The sequence below is a fragment of the Epinephelus moara genome, chromosome 1, assembly GCF_006386435.1.
Source record: "Epinephelus moara isolate mb chromosome 1, YSFRI_EMoa_1.0, whole genome shotgun sequence".
NCBI classification, from domain to species: Eukaryota; Metazoa; Chordata; class Actinopteri; order Perciformes; family Serranidae; genus Epinephelus; species Epinephelus moara.
Genome location: NC_065506.1, coordinates 34,116,994 through 34,137,324, shown reverse-complemented (window position 1 = coordinate 34,137,324; position 20,331 = coordinate 34,116,994). Strand labels below are relative to the sequence as shown.

The following is a 20,331-nucleotide window of genomic DNA, read 5'->3' as shown; positions in this document are numbered from 1 at the left end:
AGACCCCTTCCCATCAACCCTCTTTATAGTGAGTTTTACACTCCTACGCCCGGTAGCAGAAACAAAAGAGGGTGGGGATGTTGATGAGCGAGGCGCTGGCACAGCTCCCCCCTTTACAGCCTCATTAGAAATATCATCACAACAACAGCCCGTGTGTTTGTAGACAGGGCTAAGTGTACAGCCCCGGGTGTATCGTTACTAAATCCAACCATGAGGGCTCAAACATGTGGAGGTAAAATCCAGCTTTACTTTAGAGACAACTTAAAGGAACAGTTTGACAATTTGGGAACTGCAGTTATCCGTTTTCTGGCAGAGAGTTGGATGAGAGGATTGATCCAACTCTTGTGTCTTAATGATAAATATGAAGCTACAGCCAGCAGTCAGCAGACTTGCTAACCCTCCTGACTTTCTTCGGAAACTCCTGTCCCTCATCACCCTCTCATGTTTCCCCTTGTAGTCACAAGCCTTCCTTATTTTTCCCAATTTATGACAAATTGAAACACCTTTTTTTCCCTTTTCGTTATCATAACCTGTTTCTGGCAGTGTGTATGAGCCCTACAACTCCAAAAGTCTACTGTTCCCACTTGGACAACAATACAGCTACACCAAATGTTTCTTGCTGGCATGCATGTGATGTGGAAGAAGGCATGAAATGCGATGAAATGAATGAACTAATTATAAATTCATGCCAGAGATTTACATTTTGTAATTGTAATGATTGCCTTATTGTTTGTAAATTCATCTTGCGAATAAAAAAAAGGTATTTCCACTTTATTTCTTGTACAGATTTAACAAACAATACATGATTTGTGTAACTCTACCTACCCGTAAACAGAGCCAAACTAGGTGTTCAAACCCTATTTCCAGTTAAGCTAACTGGCTGCTCACTGTGGCTTTATATTTACTATACAGACATGTGAGTAGAAACATCTAACTCTGTGCCAGAAAGCAAATATTTCCAAAAATATCAAACTATTCCTTTAAGTTATTCGTCTGAGTCTGGACAGTTGAGCCTTGATAGTCAACCCAGCTGTGTAAAGCTAGAAACAAGTGCCAAGACAAACTTAAAGATATACTGTGCAGGATTTTTCCAAAACACACCGTATAGACCAGTGCTTGTCAAACTTTTTGTGCACAAGACACACCAAAGGGTAAGCCAAACTCTCAAGGCACAACTGTATTTATATCTGTGCATGCACAACAGCTTCTAATAACTTGTGTTATCACTCTTATCACAACATAAGACAATAAAAATAATAATAAAAAAGAAAAAACAGGTAGCTTTCCTGATACTGTCTACTGTCAAGTTTTTTCTCTTTTCTTTTGTTGGTAGGTTGTCTTTGCTGGTGCTTTGTTGTAATTTGCTCCGTACAATAAAGCGATCCATTGTCCCACGCACGGCTTTCTCCATTTAAATGGTATCATCCCTCACACTGGTGGTCAATCTGGGCTTTTGATGTGTCACACACTAATAATTCCAAGTGTGAACGATGACAAATAGGATCCTCATGAAGGTTTTTTAAATTAAATTAAATCAAATTAAATTAAACTCAATTAAATTAAATTTGCCTCTTTATTCAGAAACGGGTGTGCACAGCATACTGAAGGCCCAGTTGAATATTGCAGTAACAATGTTTGGTTACAACAACATCCCACGGCATGCCTGGATTGGCATCATGACACACCATTTGAGAACCACTGGTACAGACTCATACAGAGGTAACCCCTCTCAATCATCACTTAGGCTACGTATTTTCTTATATTCTTCTTCTTTTCTGTGTTTGGGACATTTACAGGCGTGTACCCCCACAACACTCAGGTGAGGTCAGGGCTTTATAATAAAGTAGCAACCAGGTGCTGCACTGTAAAGCAGCAGGCATCAAAGGGACACTGCTAAAAAAAAATGCAGCAAGGCAAAACACCAAACGAGAGTGAATTTGGGGTTGGCTTTTAATTTTGCTGGCGATACTATTTACAAACAGTAGCCAACAATTCCTGCATAGTATACCTTTAATAAGACGGTAAAAGAGAAACATTATAGCTGCAAATTAGCAGTGAAAAGGTGACTGATGATATGGGAACAGATAGTTTATAAGACAATTTTACAATCACAAAATCTCAAATAACCGTTCCATAAATTCTCTAAATTAATCTACTATCACAGATATAGGACGTCTTAGCAGTGGTGTTTGGAGAGTTTTATTTTGGGTGTTTCTTTCCTTGAATATCAGTTTAACAATAAATGATCTCCTTACCCCTCTTTGAGCATGATTGGTGTTTCAATACTCTTCTGATCCCATTTGCCAGAGGTGGAGATCAGGTCCAGGAACTGTCAAAGAAATTAAAGGATGTCACATATCAACATATTTATTGTGTTGGTAATTTGTGTTTCCTCTCACACGACATCCAAGTAAGTCAAGTTTTTCAGACTATGACACCCACGCTTTGATATCCCTGTATCCACTCCACCTTTTCAGTTATTTCAAACGTCTGCATTCTTTCATTCGCCGAGTTCATCATCATCTCACATACAAGACAAAGGGAATATCTGATCGCATGTCTACAGACTGGCAGAGATTTAATGCATGTAACAAAGAACAAAGCCGAGCACTCACATTCTTCACAGCGTCCGCATATTTCTGCTCATTGAAGTACTCGTAAAATGCAGCCATGTAAGACTCTTTGAAATTGGCCTGCAAAGGAACAAAAGTATGGAAAGACAGAGAGACAGAAGATCAGCAAGTTGTGTCTGAATCTGACTTTGACACTGAAATGTACTGAAAACACACAAAGAGAAACTCACAGATTTAGACTTGGCGAGACTTCCCAGGGTCTGGATCGTCTTGGAGATGAGGGTGAGGGTTCGAGAGGTGGCGGGATCCTAGGGAGACAAAAAGACATCAAGTCAAATCTTGTCAGATCAGCTATCGCACTTAACCACAATATAAAAGCTCTGTATCAGTAATATAGAGTCTAAACCTGGGTCTGGAGGGACTTATGAACACAAGGTTACTGTTGCCAAAGTCAAGAATGAACTGTAACTTCAGTCGGGGTTTTTCCTGCACAGAGAATCAGGAAGCAGCCGCCTCCAGCGTTTGAATGATGGAAAACATTATGGAAAACACTATTTTATAACAAGCGTTGCACTTGGTGGATTTCTGTCATTTGTAACTGCAATTGTGGCATTACGCTGATGTGGTGGTGCTGAATCGTAATTAGCATAGTGCACTGGGAAAGGCGCTGCCAAAACTGCCAAGAAGGAAGAAAAGAGCTGTCTGTTTTAGACCTCAGCAAAACAAGGACAAACCCTGTGCACATTTGTGAATGATTGTCCTGTAGCACGTTTACAATAGTGAATGTAAGAAAATTAAATACCTTTTTTTTTGAATCAACTCCTTTTTCTACTGTATCAGTACAAAAGATCAAATACACATTTGTAAAGCATGATATTAGTTTTTTACAGTACATGAGAGCATGACTGCCACATATACCGATAAAAGCAAATAATTTAAAATAGCAAGTAAAACAATCAAAATATATTATCTAAAAAAAGGACAGGGTTATAAAAGTGCCCTGTAACAGAGTGTGAGTGGGGATTATTACAAATATATTTTTTAATTATATTCTAAATACTTCAATAACAGGAGGAGATCTACAGTTATGTAAACAATATTTTGCCAGCAGAATAAAACAATTTCACATTCTCACTTTATCAGTATTTCATCTCTTCAGTCTTAGACATAGCTTCACCAGGTCATGTGATATATGCTACTTCAGGACACAAATAAATATTACTGCGACCAAAGAAAATTGCAGATGAACATTTAATATCCATTACAGACACAACTGACTGCTACACTACCACAAATTATTAATAACTGTAGTTTTTCCAATGGTATAATTCCTAAGTCCTAGAGTCCTAAAACATGTTGCTTGTAAGAAGTGCTTCCTTGAGCCAGTTGAAGTCAGGATACACATACACATGTGTGCACATGATCGGAATGGTACCACCTACGCCTCATTTTGTGCCAGAAAAAACCTTGTTTAGCTTTATGTCAACAGGCACAAGAATTCCTTGATGTCTAAATTTGAACAAAATCTAACTTTGCTGAGGAAAATCATGTGATATAATTATAAGCTACTGTTTTCATTGTCTAAAATGAACTTTAAACCTCCTTTTTTTTCAGCAGCACTTAATTTCTGTTTTTTTTTTATAAATATTTTTTATTTCGTCATTGCAGCACTTATTTTTGGAGGGATCTGTGCACAGTGTGAGGAAGGTTACTTAGATTACAGATTACTAGTTACCCTGTTAAAAATGTAATAAGTAATGTAACTATTTTAATGACTTCATCAAAGTAATGTGACCTATTACATTTGATTACTTTTCTAACGTATGACTTAAACTTGTCAGTAAAGCTGAAAAATGTCAGATCTAGGCTGTGCCCAAAGAAGGCATTCCTGCACGGTGAGACAGAGAATGAATGTATCTTCTACATATAAACTTTTTACTGAAAAAAAAAAAATATTTGGATCAAACCCCTTTGTAATCACAAATACTTTGATTAGTAACTGTAAATTCATTACATTTTTTTTCTCAGTTACTGTAACTGACAACAATGACATTTATTTTGTAATTTAATTACTGTAACTAATTACATTTAACTAGTTACTCCCCAGCGCTGCCTGTGAATATGTGTACATGTTAGTTGCGTCTGTGATTATTTAAAAAAAAACAGACTCACTGGATGGTGCGGACGTAAATGGAACAAGTTTGGGGAGAGGATGGCTGGAGCGAAGAAACGCAGGAAGATGAAACTGCTCACCGCTGTGTACCGGACATCTTGGTCTACTGAGAACAGAAATAAAAAAAAAACAGGGATATATCACACACATTTTACTTGTTTCAAATAGTCTCATACAGTCTGGAAGAAGAAAAGTGGAGCTGTCTAAATATTAACGAACTTTACATTTTTAATCCCAACAGCTTGTCCCTCTTGTGACTGCAGTGCCCTGTGACGGCCAACAGGAGGCAGCACAGTATACAACTCTGTGTGTACATACTCCACACATCACTATAATGAGTGTGTGGGAGGCTTAAGTGTTTTCAGGTTTGACACAAATAGCAGAGCACAAAAAGAAGAAAGTGTCCTTGGACACATCTTGCACATCCTGTTCTTTATTGTCGGTTTCCTGTTCCTTAATAGCAGCTTGCGTCCTCTCTTCCATCTCTTATTAAGTCACTCAGGAGGTGAGTTACCTTGGAAACGGGTGGCAGCGGACTCTCTCAAAGAGAAGAAGATATCACACATGACGGTGGGACAGCGGACACCGGAGGTGGTGATGACGTTGAAGATACGGTCCACGTACTGACGAAGGTTTTCCTGATGAGGGGAGGCGGAGGAGATGTGTCAGATAACACACACGCAAACACACACGGACAAACACACAACACACTCATCTTCTTACCCTGTTCGTCTCCAGGTTCTCCGACTCTTTGAGCTTCACCGGGTCGATTTCACAGGGTTTGTGATCTGTGCAGATCTGTGAAGATTTATAAAAGTATTCACATATCCATTCATACCTGATTTAGCAACAGAGACATACGTGTGACAGATGTGTGAGTATTGTAGAGCCATACCTCATCTATGATGGGTTTGAGTGTGACTTGCAGATAGTGCATTCCCGCCAGCTTCATGGTCTCATCAATGCACTTAGAAGTCAGCGAGTTTCCCCTGAAAATGGTGTTAGGATCCCTACACACAGTAAAAAAAAATTAAAAATAATCAAAACTGCAGCTTAATAAACAACACGATTTTTTAAAAGTAATTTAATATCCATAATAAATCACACAACCGTGGCTGATGATATATTTTTTCACAGTCAAACAAAATGCTAAGCGAGTTGGTTTTTCACATACAGCCTGATTACTGCATTTCTAAAGTCACTTTAATTAAAATGATTTAAGAATAAATCTGCACCTGATTTAGTGGCGAAATAAATCCCAACTATGCAACATCCAGTTGGCTTATGTTTAAAGATGTCTCACATAACTGCTAACAAAGATAAAGCTACACATATATTTCACAACAGATAATATGTCCGTTAAAGATGCGACGTGTCACTCACTGTGTACGGTTGACTTCGGCGTGAGCGATGGCGCTGATGAAAGGCACAATCTTGCCATAGTGAAGAAACAGACGCACGAGGGGAATGGCGGCTTCTTGTTTCTCCCGACACACCTCCCCCAGAGTGTGAGCTGTGGACGCCGACACGGGCTGAACAGAGAGGAGGAAACATGTAGCGTTCAAACAGCGAAGCAAAAAGCAGTCAACAACAGAAGATGTGTCTGAGCAGAAGAGAACACACGTACACACACCTCTACGTTAGCAGAGTGCAGCAGCAGTTCTCTGAGGGGCGTGTAGTGCTCGGAGGGGAAGACGTGGTCCTCAGTGTAAACGATGTTCAGACGCAGAGAGCCGAGCTCTTCTACCTTCACTGACTTCCCTCCGTTCTCTCTGGGCTGGAGAAAGTACCTGAGGAAGAAAAAGTATATGAGATCTTAGCTGAAGGGATGATGCGCAAGAAGTGTCTCAACTGGGGATGTTCCTAAATCATTTCACTGATGTTTAAAGATGATGGGGACCAGAGATGGGACCGGATTATCATAGTTTATCGTTCATAGTGACGATACAGACAATTCAAACACCAGATAGGGAGCTGCTGTTGTGCATTTAAACCATTAAACCGTGACGATACATTGCTTTTTCACTGCAGTAAGAAAAAATCCATATAGTCAGAGCCCTACTCCTGAATGCTAATGTTGCTCCGTGACTACTTGATATTTTAATAGGCAAACGTTTGCTAACATGTCCGTCATATCAACCTCATAAGGTCATAATATGTCAGTGTTGTGTTTACAGCTTGTTGTGGTGCCTCCAGACGGACCAAAAACAAAAAGAAAAAGCATTAATGAAGGTTTAATTGTCACATTAAAATGTAGAAAATTGTGTTACTGAATGTTCTGTCATTCAATGAAAGGGGATGATTATTCCCACTTGACTTGGACTGCACCAACAACACAGTTTTTATTCTCTCATACCATCGTTCATGGGGGGCAAAGTGTTTCCCCCAAAAAATAAGATGCAAAAAACAGGCGCTGTTGGGTCAGCAGTGTTGGAAAAGAAGCATTCATGCTCAGTGAAATCTCCCCTGGTTAAATAAAAACTTTAAAGAAGGTCTCTTGTCAGTGTTGATACTTGTTGCTATGGCTCTGCTGTTGCTGTGGAAACACATACTCAGACTGTCAATGATGATAAAATCAAACCCAACCAGCCGCAGCGGGGTGCAGTGCAGAACTTGCTCAGAGGAAAAAAAACAAAACAACATAAAGTAGACCCAGAATGATTGACAGACTGTGTGAAAGGAGATGATGTGTGAGCGATGCTCCTCTCACCATGCGTCGTGGACCCCGGCCTGACCCAGCACCCGCAGAGGAACTCGCACACCTCCCAGGAACTCATCCCCGAATTTCAGGTTGCTGGCGTTCCACAGATCCACCCTGAACACAAAGCACAACGTACAGCTCAGACATGGGAGGAGCTTCAATTTCTGACACTGACACTCTCTAGGAAGACTGGCTCACCTCAGCGCCAGTTTGTCAACATCCTCTTCCTCAACATCAAACTGCCGCTTCGTGTAGCTTAACGGCCGCGTCACCTAGAGATGGAGACAGAGGAAACACTTAGCGCAAGTGAGGAGAACTAGACCAAATCAAACTCTAAGCTTTTAGTCCAAATGGGGGGTATCAGAATCCATGTAAGTTTGGAGCAATGAGAATCCAAAACAATAAAAGGGGGACAATCACATGACACAAACATGATAGATGGCCTGTGTCTGTGCGTGGACGTGGGCCTCAGAGGGGGGCCGCAGGCAGAAAGCACCACAGGGTCTGAGTCCTGTTCGTGTGGTGGTCGGGGGATAAATGAAACGGTCTTGTCGGATGGAAATCAATGGGCCAGATTGTTTGGTGGTTTGTCCGAATCAATCATACTCTTGTCCTGCTGTCTTCTAGTGTTGCAGCGGGGAGGCCAGAGGGAGGAGCGACACAAAAATGTCAGAGTGGAGCGGCTGGTGAGCGAGGGTTAACGGGGGCAGTGTGAAAGAGAGCGTGTGTTTGTGTGTATGAAAAGTATCTATAAATACAAACTCATGAATATGAATAATTGTGAACCGTGACAAGTTTTAAAATGACTTTCAGAGGAAAAAAAAAAAAAACAGTGTAAACATTGTTGTGTTTCCAGTTGCTCATATCACATAAATCTCAAATACAGTAGTAATGGTATGACTATGGTAAAAATAAATATTAACTGAGACGTGTTATTACAAAGATAATAAGACAATAAGAATAATTAGACCTTTATTTTTTTGCATAAACCTCAACAGTTGCACAAAAGTTAGCAAAACACTTTCACAACCTTTTATGATTTCGATATAAAACACCTACCAACTAGTTAAAGAAGCATTTAACTGCTGGAAAGATGGTCTTTTCATTCAAAATTAGGCTGTCTATGCAGTCAAAAGATGCAAATAATTTTACAATTGGTACTACATGACCGGAGAAAACAGAAGAAAAAGGGCCACGGCATTTGCTTTTGCTCAAGTGGTAGAAAACCTACAACTACCAGAATGCAGTGCGCCACAGCGGACCAATAAACGCTCCCAGTGGTGGGTGACATAATGCAAACTTGCCTGTTACGACACAGGAAACAATGTGGTGGCCGGCTGGTAGTAGATGATCTCAAATTACAGATAAACAGTGCAATAAAATATGTTCCTGAAAACATTTTAGGCCAAACAGGCAACGCAGCAACAGAATCTTGGTTCATATTTGAGGTTTTAGAGTTTGATCGAAGTTCGTTCTGAGTTTGAAAGAGGGGGGGGGGCTCTGTTGCCATACTCTTTCTGTCCGTGGTGGCGGGCATACAAAACTGCAGAAGTGCAATCTGTAGTTCGAGCAACAGCCCAAGAGCCAGCAAAAATCTGCCGCATAACACGGAACATATCATTCGGGAAATAAGTAATATAAAGTCGTAACTTCACCCACGCAAACAGGTGCAAAAAATTGAAAAGGATGGTCAGTCAAGACCAGTCATGGCACACACTGGCCATGATATTTACACAAAACAAACACAATTACACATGGATGTTTTCTTCAGGTGTCCACATACTGTTGGCCACAATATATCTCTAGGTTGGACTGACACTCAGCATGAAACCATCCACGACAAACATGTTACTGTTAAAAAGCCCAGATATTCACCTCGAAATAGAAAACCTCCTCATACTGTGGATTGTTGGTTTTCCTCTTCACTTTGGTTTTCTTGGCTTCCGACCTGAGAGAAGCAAAAAGGCAGCGGGAGATAAAATCAAAGTTAAACATGAGGTAAACAAAGTCGCGCGCGGCGAGATCACGTCCAATCGTGCGAGAGATCTGACCTTGAGGGTCCTAGTAAGGAGACAGCAGCGTAAGGATCACATTGGCCGTTGACGATTGGAAGACCTTGGCACTCCAACACTCTGTGGAGACACACACAAATCATTAATGAGTAAACACACTACTGTACACACACACACACACACACCTGTAACACATTAACATGATGCTAATTTTATTGCACCATTAGCACTGTGTGATCTCATCTATGACAAGCATGAATATCTGATGTATGCATACATTGAAGTTGCACACCTAAATTGTATGCAAAAATTAACCAAGTGCAAAAACAGTAAGCATCTACAAATATCCACATCATCTGTAGAAAACAACTCTCTTCTCTCAGCTTTCTGCAGCCATGTTTAGTAGACCTGTGAAAATACAAACATAAAACATCTGGTTTGTTCACACTGCAGCTCACTCCTACACTGGCAGTCCTTGCTGGTTCATTTTGGGCCCAGTTAAGAGCTCTCTGTGAGTTTTCTCAGCATGTGGAAATGCCCCCCCTGGTGTCAGCGTTAGGTGGGTCTGTATGCATTGTATGTAAGAAGGGCAGAAACAGAGAGAGGGACAGATGAAAAGAGATAGAGAGAAGTAATGCCGTTTGAGCTGTTGGCCAAGAGTTGTGCCAGCTTTAAATCCTGTGTGATCCAGCGACTACACACAGCACACGGCTAAAAGACCACTGGAGAGAGGCTGGAGAAAGGAATAAAATAAAAAGTGGAAGAGATCCTTTTTTTCAGACTTTAGACTCTATATATGACAAAGGGATCAGACTGAGCATAAGGGAGATGAAGGATACAAAGGTCAGGGTTGATTTAATCCTCAGGAATCAAGTGTATCTGATCACCAAGAGAAGAAAAGAGATTTGTTTCCAGATCCCACTGTGTGTATCCATGCACGTTAATATTTGTACTCAGCCAACACATTAAAACAATATGTAGCAAAACATACAATTTGTATACTTTATATTCAATTCAATCTAACTTTGTTATCTGTATAGCCTGTTTTTCTGTAATTGCAACAGCTGGGGTCCATGTCTACTTCCTGTCAGCTGATGTCATTCATAGGGCCGCCCCCCTGAAAGTCTGAGATTTGAACTGTCAGTGTAAGTGACCTTCATGCTACTTCTGGGTACAGATAGCTGCAGATGTGGTGCAGAGGGGCAGAGGAGGAGGAACCTTCCACCACAAGGCATCGAGATAACATTATCTTCTCTCTTCTGCATTGAAATGGTGCTAACAGCAACTTAATTTGACACAGTTTCTGGCTTCTGTTTGATATCTAGTGTCGGCAAAAAAATGTCGCACATTTCCGATACATCGTTAGCAGCGCAAGCTTGTTTACTGTATTACATGAATGCCACTGTACCCTGTTAAAAATTTAAAACTTCATATGAAAAAAAAAACAAAACAAAAAACAAATCGTTAATATTCGTTTTAAACGTCCAAATCCAAGTCGATTACAGCCCAGGTCATTCACATATCGCTGTATCCAGTGTTTGAATATAATTGCATGTAATTGAGTACAATGCACAGTCTTGTCATTCCATGATAGTTCAACCTGCTACAATTTTCAAAAGAAGACAATAAATAACTGTAATGTGCAAAAGTATGCAGGTATTTAAAGGAGCGGTGTGTAATATTTAGGAGGATTTAGTGGCCTCTGGTGGTGAGAATGACAGATTACAACAAGATGACAGTTCTCCAGGTTAGGATTCCTTCAGTGTTCATTGTTCAGGAGGTTTTTATGGGGAGCTGAATTATCCACAGAAGTCTCTTCTTCTCCAGAACAAACAGACCAGGTGATTAAATCTGGTAAAAATGCTGAATGGTACAAATTAGTGTTTCTTCTACGCTGTTTGGCATGTCACAGACAGGGTGCTTGCCAAGCACCTGGTAATTTGTGCTCTCCTTAGTTCTGATCCAGGTGTTAAGGAGGTTTTTATCTATCTATCTATCTATCTATCTATCTATCTATCTATCTATCTATCTATTCCTGTGTCTATGACATCATGCTGTAAGGGGATTAACACCCAAACAGGACAGGACACCCAGCGGGACGAATCACTTCCTGTGTGTCACGGTGATGCACCACTACTCACACCGCATGATGAATTACACAGCAGATCGCAGAGCTTCCCACAACTGAGCTGACTACACATGCAACAGCCTGCTGACACACACGCGCGCGCACACACACACACACACACACACACACACACACAGGGGTTCCTAATAAGGAATAAGGAGAGGGCTGGGTTAAGCATCACTAATGCCAGAGCGCTTCCTGTCCAATAAGCTTGTTTATATAACCCCTGCTTGGCCTACTATCCAGCCCCCTCCCCTCCCTCCCTCTCTCATCACCACTGTGAGCTCTGACATGCCAGACAGTGGTGGCGAAGCAGAGTTATTTGTTTTAGTCGACATTACTCATATTAGGTTAATGTGCTTCTTTTCTGCGCCCACATATCCTGTCAAAAACAATTTCACTCAAACAGGGGGGAAATGAATCGCATCACAGTGCCAAAACCACACGCACAAGAGGCGGATGTGATTATGAGTCTGTGTCACTGACGGGTGCACCCTTCCAAGTAAGTGGAATGGTTTATTGAATTATATCAGAAATTCCAAAAGTGTTTAGTTATGAGATGTTTGTTGAGGTCATTTAAGGTCCGACACATCCGATGACATTTCTGCCTGTCAGCATTTTCCAGTGGTGGAAGAAGTATTTCGAAATTTTAATTACGTTAAAGGGGCTCTGTGTGAAATTCAGAGAGTTGTCTGGATACAATTCTCAATACGGAGGTAGCTGAGCTGGCGGCTAGCAGCTAAGCATGCTAACTCCATTAACAGCGCTAAACAGCAACAACCACAGCTGTAGATTTTGGAGTGAAAGCGGGGCACACATCCCCTTCAGTATTTAGAACATGTGCATTTGTCACCCCCCAAATAAAAACAGGAACATACGAGAGGACTTTCTGACAAAATTAAAGGCATTTACACCATAACTCGATGCAGAAAAGGCACAAACTGAAGCATAAAAATTTACCAAAATGCAGGAAATAAAGTGTCTGCCACAACAAACCACAGAGAAGCTCAGATTACAACACACACAGAGGAAGTGTGACTTCATTCTCTGCTCAGGATGCCATTACTCCAGTATATCTCCACATGGCAAATAGAGGTTTACTGTTGTATTGAAGCTCTGAATGTCGCATACAGAACCGTTAGTGAAACTACCAGATTGCAAGTGAAAGACTTTCAATCACAATATTACTTCAAGGGGAACCCCCAAATTTTCACACATCACAGTCTGTTTACAGATGTAGGGGAGAAGCTACTACTGCATGTGTGAAAAAAGCGTTCAAGCTCAAGTGCCTCAAGTGATGTTGCTTGAGTCAGGGGCTGGTGCTGAAGACTACAGGTTTGAAAATGAAAAAAGTGAGTTTACCAGCACAGAACAAATACTGCATTCACATGACCCTCAGATTTTCCCATTTCACAAGAAGTCATTCTTCCGACTTCAGTGTGTTCATGAGCTTTTTAGAGAGCGATCACACCGAGATGAAACGCTTGAAACACGACACCAGTAAAACCATTGTTTTCCTATGATACGGCACGTCTGACCGGCGTTCAAGCGTCTTTTTAGACGGGCGTTTTTCCGGCGTCTTTTTAGACATGCGTTTTTGTAGACGCTTCTTTTTAGACGTACGTAGACACTGAAAAGTTAAAATATTTTCAAATTTTTTGAGCGTCACGACGCCAATAGCTAGCGCGCATTGAATAAGCGCTTCCAGCGTTTCAAGCGTCTTTGAAGCGTCCGCGTCTCTAGTGTGTTATTTCTGTGTGATCACCCCCTAAGTCTTAATGTTGAAACAACATGGACGGTACAAACAAAATGTGTTTTATCTTTATTGCTCAGAGCTTTAACATCCAGATGGAGGTTCATGTTGCTATTTAGGTTTACTGAAACAGTTTGAAGTGTTTTTGTGCCAGACTTATTGCAGCACCAGTACATCCCCTAAAACCACTAAAATATTGCTTTATCTTTGTTATTAGGGTTAATACTGATAAATAACTTTTCGACAACTGACAGTTACAACCTAATACCATATTATTACTCACATGTGAGCAAATATGCAATATGTGAATTAATAGAAGGCCTCTTAACATCAACAAAACATGTACTTTCAACCGCCAAAATTTTTGCTGACTCTCTGAGTTGTTGTCTTACATTTTTCTCCAGTGGGGAACTAATTTTTCTGATTTTTCCAACATTGCATGAATACAGACGAACTCTCGTTGGCCGAGTTGCATTTTGGGTAATGTAGGCAGCCTGATTTGACGAGGAAGTGGATGTGTGGAATTAAAAAGACAATTTCTTTAGTTCCCCTACATCAATTTTGTCATGCATACAGAAGTATTGTTAGAAATATGTACTTTAAATATTGAAAGTAAAAGAACATGTTCTGCAAAAACTGGCCACTTAGAGTGACATATTTTGTATATTATATTATTTGTTTTTTATTACTGTTGCAATAATGTGTAAGTAGTATTTTACCACTGTAGTTGTTGGAAGAAGTGCTAAACTTAAATTTATGTCCTATCAGGGGGTTTAATCTATCACAATGCATCACATTTTATACACAACCACACGTTTTGTTTTTTGTTTTTTTTGGTAAAATCTCTCAGTGCTAACTTCAGCTGTCAGATAACATGTAGTGGAGTATTTGTTTAAATTAACGTGAAAAAAAGGTCCTTAGTTTTTTTACTTGTGTTTTCGTTTTCTCGTTTTTGTTGCTGTTACACTTTATGCGATTCTTGTGTGCAAGCTGCTTCCAGCCAAATGCATTTTAATGACAAACACACTAATGTTACCTGAAATGACACGTGCTATAATAAATAATATTTCCTGTGCTTGCATCAAGAGGATTTCTTTCACTCGGTTTGCTGACCTGCAGAGCTGAATGGATGCAGCTCTCTCTCTCTCTCTCTCTCTCTCTCTCTCTCTCTCTGTCTCTCTCGTACACGTGTCTTTCTAGAGAAATCTGACTAGATGACCTCCTGCTCTAAGCTCCTTACCCACAATGTGCTCTGGGAACGGAGCCACGCTGGCTCGTCATCGGACTTTACTGCTGCATGTTACAGAAGAAGAGCTGCAGAGCGAACAAGCACACACACATACACACAGAATAATCCATCCACACCATTAACATATCATTGATCCACTGCAGAACACTAAAGTTCACATACATGCGTGTAAACACCATTTCACACACACTGAAACAATATGGTGAGGACAGACTTATGAGCCAGTGACATCCTCAACATACTGATTCACACATTCAAAGAGAGATTTATTCTACACAGAGAGCTCTAACCTCCAACCATCTCTCCGCCTGTCAAAAGCTGTTGCTGGGCAACAAGCCATGCACCTTAGGAGCCCTCCAACTGAACAAAGAAAGTGCTGTCCATGGCATGAACACTACTTCCTGCTAACAATCCACAATGCAAAAATGATATTTGTATGACTCAACAGCTGTCAGAGATGACGCAAAATGATGATGATGTCATCTGAATTCTCACTGTGGAGTAAACTATTGCCTGTCTGTTGATTTCATACATGACGTTTGTTCTTAAGCATTTTTTACAACAGCAGCAAAACTTATGATGAAACACATGAAACACAGCTTGATGGAAATTTTACAGTAACACCAGTCCACTGTAACCATACTGTACCTAAGTGTCAGGTCAACCTCAGTGTTGATTTGACAGTTGTGCTTTGAGCTAAATGCTAACATCAGAATGCTAACATGCATGTTTTACCACCAGGTGGCTACACTGCAGTGAGTTATTGATGATAATTTGGTACTTTAAGTTTGCAGTATTGGTGGTGGAAGCAAACTAATCTGTCCACACACTATCAAACTCTTTATTTTCCTCCGAGACTTTTCCTCTTTTGGATTTGGAATCCACAGCTAGCTTAGCTAAGGAGAGTCAAGACCAGCCAAGACCAGCCACTGCTACTGAGGATCAGCAAAGTTTAGAGACAAAGGCGCCAGGCCGTAGACATATGATGCACATTGAAGTTGATGAAATGTGAAAACTTTTTTTAAAGTCAGTGTATTTGCTAAATATTTTTACAATTGGAGATTGTAAAAATCACTTTAGGTCTACAACAACAATACATAAGAATTCATTCATTCATTCATTTCATTTTCCGTATCTGCTTATCCTGTTGGGGGGGCTGGAGCCTATCTCAGCTGACACGGGGCGAGAGGTGGGGTACACCCTGGACAGGTCACCAGACTATCACAGGACTAACACATAGAAACAGACAACCATTCACGCTCACATTCACACCAATTTAGCGATACCAATTAACCTGCATGTCTTTGGACTGTGGGAGAAAGCCGAAGAACAGGCTGGTTCGAACCAGGCATCCTCTCGCTGTGAGGGGACAATGCTAACCCTTTTTGTCAAGGCCACGTGGAGCCACTCGAGAGGGGCTAAAGAGCTCTGGCGCCACAGGTTGCCACCCTGGGTTTATCATGCTATATCTGCTAACTAGCACTAAACACAAAGTACAGCTGCAGCTAATGCTAATGTCATCAGTTTCTGCAGATATCTAGTCATCAACAAAAGGAGATTTTTACCTGATGGTGGCGCAAGATTGAAAATGAGGGGATCACCAAAGTCAGCAAGATACACCCTCTGGTCATACATGTAATTTTCTATACAGTAATTGTTCTGTAAAATCAATTAGGAGATGGTTTAATACAGTGGTTCCAAACTGAAAGCTTTAAGGGTCCTGAGAACAATAATGTGTATGTATACCATAATATTGCCCAACCCTACTGGGGACCAGGCATGTCTTTACAAAATGTCACAACAATCTATACAGTAGTTTAAGAGATATTTCAGTTTGTACCAAAGTGGTGCCTAAAAACCTTTAAGACATCAGCCGGCAGATATGAAATGAAGTCTTGACATGGATTTTTAATTATAAAGCTGTGAAATTCTTGTTAACCTGAATGTGTATTTTCCTGAGGAGCAACAATCTTTGTGATCACAGGATGGGGTCAGGAAATTCTTTTCTTTTCTTCTCTTTACATAAACTATGATATTTTGTTAGAAAATTGCAAACACTGAATGAAAACATTCGCTGCAGTATGAATAAGGACTGTGTGTGTGTGTGTGTGTGTGTGTGTGTGTGTGTGTGTGCAGTCTCACCTTGTGGCTAGTTTATGGTTGATGGCTCCACTGTCTGTGATGACTTCACTCAGACGCAGCTCCAGGTGCACTTTTCCCTGCAGAACACAAACACACATATAGACACTCTTTAAGCACACACTTTTTATACAAACACTTTTGAACTTAAATGTTTAACAGGGGAGACGGTCACTGCCCAATGAAAACCATGCATTCATCAGAGTTGGCTTGTGACAACAACACTGAGCAACTCAATCCAATCTTAAAAAATGTCAGCTTTTAAACTTGTTTTAGGCTCAGGGACAATCCATCTGTCACTGCAACTAATTCAGTGGGTTCAACCATGGGTCTCAAAACACATGTAAAACAAATTGAAAACACAAAATTCATTAGATCTTTATTGATTAGTGGATTGAAAGGAAATTAATCACCAGCTATTCTGATATTTGATTAATCATTTCAGTCATTTTTCAAGCAAAAATGTCAAACATTTGCTGCTTCTAGCTTCCTAAATGTGAGCATATGCTGCTTTTCTTTAACATTTATGATAGTAAACAAAGAGTCTTTGGGGTTTGGACTGTTGCTTGAACAAGAGAAGCAATTTGTAGACATAACTTTGGTCTCTGGGAAATCGTGACAAGCATTTTCCACAATTTCTTGACATTTTTCAGACTCGAATGATAGAAAAAAATCATCAGCAGATTATTTGATAACAAAAATGATTATTAGCTACAGCCCTATGATTCACCAGACTTGGAGATACATGGTTTTTATTGGGCTGTGCACATGTAACAGGGTCAATTATACAGCAGTAATATGTGTAACAAAGTCAAATGTACATTTGTAGTATTAAGTATTTTAACTACACAAAATTTGTTTCAGATGTTGTTAGCTGACACGCTCAAGCCTCCATAGTCAATATGTGGAACGTTTGATACTCAGTTTCTGTACCCCTACATTCGTCTTTGGGGGTACCCCACCTATAAAGGGGTGTCTCCTGCCTTATCTCGCCCTTTTGCTGTTGTACTCCATGCGAGAGGGGCTCAAGTTAATATGGTTGTAACTGACGGGGGATTTTGTTTTTACCCCTTACTGTCAGGAGTAAACGGTGATCGCCTACGAAGACATCCAAGGTCTGGGACTCTCCATATCACCGGAGTCCACCGGTTGCACAGAGTCCAGCTGCTTTGCTCTCAGATTGAACTGCCACCTTTTGAACTTTCCCAGCACTGCTAAAAAATCCTGTGCACTGTCTATACCAAATGAGGCTGGAAATGATTCAAGCAGTTTTTCAGAAAAGGCCTGATCCATAAATGGTAAGCAAGAGCCAAAAATACAATCATAAACAACATTCTTCTTTAAAAAAAAAAATCCCTGCACAAAACACACAACCGTGAAGAGAGTGGCATTCCTCCACCAACAGAGACACTGTATATGTAAATAGCTGCGAGCCTGAACGTCATGCTGAAGTTATTTTCCCTCTGAAGTGATTGGATTAATGACATAATGACAGTGTAGTGGTGCAGCTGTCTCGAAAAGCTTCATTAATTAGCAGCATCAGTATGCAAACTCACAGGCGTCGCTCTTTCTGGCCGATTCAGGCAGAGGGAACAAACACACGCACTTACACATGTGCGCACAGGCCAAACAATGTGTCCTCTATTGAAAAGAGAGAAGAGAGACACTCTATCTTCCTACTTCATTTGATCCGTCTCCCTCGCTTTCTCTCTTTTCTCTCATTCTCTCACACATCCTTCCTCTCCCCGGCTCCTCGGATGAATGTGTCTCTGTTTCAGATCGCTGCTCCAGGGCGACACACACCCATCTGTCTGCAGATGTTACTGTTCACTGTGAATCTGACTGTGTGTGTGTGTGTAGTACTATGAGCTGGGTGTGTGCGTGCATGCGTGTGTGTAACCATGCGTGTGGGTGAGTAAGGCCGCTGAATACTGAATAGTAGAAAATGTTGCACATGTGTTTAATAAGCATGTAGGACAAGCGAGGGAAAGTGACACAGCTCCAGGCCTGATTACTAGAAGAAAAATAAATAACTTTTCCCTGTTTTAATGGCAAATCGTAGGTCAACTATTCATATGTGTGCAAATTTAAATGTACTATTTAGCTTGTTTACAACTTGCTGTGAATACACCATGAGAGCTGGCTGCTGTCAATCAGACACAGCATGAACAGCAGCAGACGGAAACATGTGTTTTTCTCAGTGACTCCAGCATTTCTGTTGTTCCTTAAGACTGGATAATGTTTGGATGTGTATTTGATTTACATAGACAATAAGTCAACTGTAACAAAACAGAATAAAGCGCAAACAGTGGGCCTCAATCACCAATATCTACCAAAGTTTTTTCTTATGTAGAAAAGTCGTAAGAAAAGTTCATGTCAGACTCCTGATGTGTTCTTAAATCGCAGAATTCTTACCACCTGTCCTCAGAACGATGAATGCCATTGTCCTTGCAAGTTTATTATTTCTTGACTTGTTTATAAACATATTTCTCCCCCTTTTTTCTTTTTTCTCTGCGCTGTTCATTCATTTTTCTGTAACCACGTATCCTGTTGGGGGTCACAGGGGTGCTGGAGCTTATCCCAGCTGACACTGAGCGAGGGGCGGGGTACACCCCTACACGGGGCTGACACATAGAGACAGACAACCATTCACACTCAAGGCCAATTTTAGAGTCACCAGTTAACCTGCATGTCTTTGGACTGTGGGAGGAAGCCGGAGTACCCGGAGAAAACCCACGCTGACACAGAGAGAACATGCAAACTCCACAGAAGGGCTCCCCTACCTCAGGTTCAAACCAGGAACCTTGTTGCTGTGAGGCGACAATGCTGACCACTGCACTATGTTGCATGTTTTTCATTGGATTATTTTTTACTGACTGCTCAGTGTGCTTTCTTGTGTCATTTATCTTTTGTTGTATTTTTATGTGTAACGTTAGTTAGTTAATTTTAGTGTCTTTTCTTTTGACCTGTCCTGACACCTTTCTTATTTTTTCTTTTTCAAAAATTGGATTTTATACAGTTTTATGTGTGCACAAATTAAAAAAAAAATAAAATAGAATAAAATAAATAAAATTAAATAAAACTAAATTAAATTAAATTAAATTAATAAGTTGAAAGCATGTGCCAGTTAATGTCAGCATAGGTAAATACATTTGTTTTAAAAGACCATAAGATTTTTGTATAATAACGACAATAATTATCAAAAAATATTATAAATGCTAAAAAAAAATACTATTCTAATACAAATCCCATAATAATATACAACTTTAGAATTGAATAAAACACAATTATTTTGCACAAACATGTCCGCACGCAAGTGTGCTCCTCAGTATTCATAGATTCTTTTCTTACCTAATAAGAAATCCTAAATAAGAAAACACTGGCGAGCGTCAGAATCTTAATGAAAACTGCGTAAGTGACTTTTAAGAAGGAACTTCTTCTTAAGATGGGTTGATGAATGAGGCCCATTGAGATAAAATGCCACACACTTGTAGGAACTGCTCTAAATAGGAACTGCTTCTCTTTCTGCTTACATTCTTGACTGTGCTTGAGTATGAGGATGTATTACATGTATGAACGCACACTCCCAGTGCTTGCATGCTC

The 20,331-nt window shown here is 40.4% G+C and overlaps 1 protein-coding gene across 5 annotated transcripts in view; it reads right to left on the bottom strand.

The window, feature by feature from the left end:
* The window catches only part of rasa3 (RAS p21 protein activator 3), a 62,794-nt gene that overhangs the window by 10,078 nt on the left and 32,385 nt on the right, over positions 1-20,331 (bottom strand). For 2 of the 5 annotated variants that reach the window (XM_050043203.1, XM_050043393.1), the window contains exons 7-20: positions 16,732-16,808; positions 9,499-9,579; positions 9,323-9,395; positions 7,646-7,719; positions 7,457-7,561; positions 6,374-6,536; positions 6,130-6,278; positions 5,642-5,756; positions 5,470-5,544; positions 5,261-5,384; positions 4,746-4,852; positions 2,804-2,881; positions 2,616-2,693; positions 2,256-2,329 (exon numbers count right to left, since the gene is read on the bottom strand). In XM_050043203.1, coding sequence (XP_049899160.1) covers positions 2,256-2,329; positions 2,616-2,693; positions 2,804-2,881; positions 4,746-4,852; positions 5,261-5,384; positions 5,470-5,544; positions 5,642-5,756; positions 6,130-6,278; positions 6,374-6,536; positions 7,457-7,561; positions 7,646-7,719; positions 9,323-9,395; positions 9,499-9,579; positions 16,732-16,808 — 1,373 coding nt within the window. The remainder of the gene's footprint in view (positions 1-2,255; positions 2,330-2,615; positions 2,694-2,803; positions 2,882-4,745; positions 4,853-5,260; positions 5,385-5,469; positions 5,545-5,641; positions 5,757-6,129; positions 6,279-6,373; positions 6,537-7,456; positions 7,562-7,645; positions 7,720-9,322; positions 9,396-9,498; positions 9,580-16,731; positions 16,809-20,331) is intronic. The other 3 variants (XM_050043311.1, XM_050043485.1, XM_050043277.1) reach the window with 2 other exon arrangements.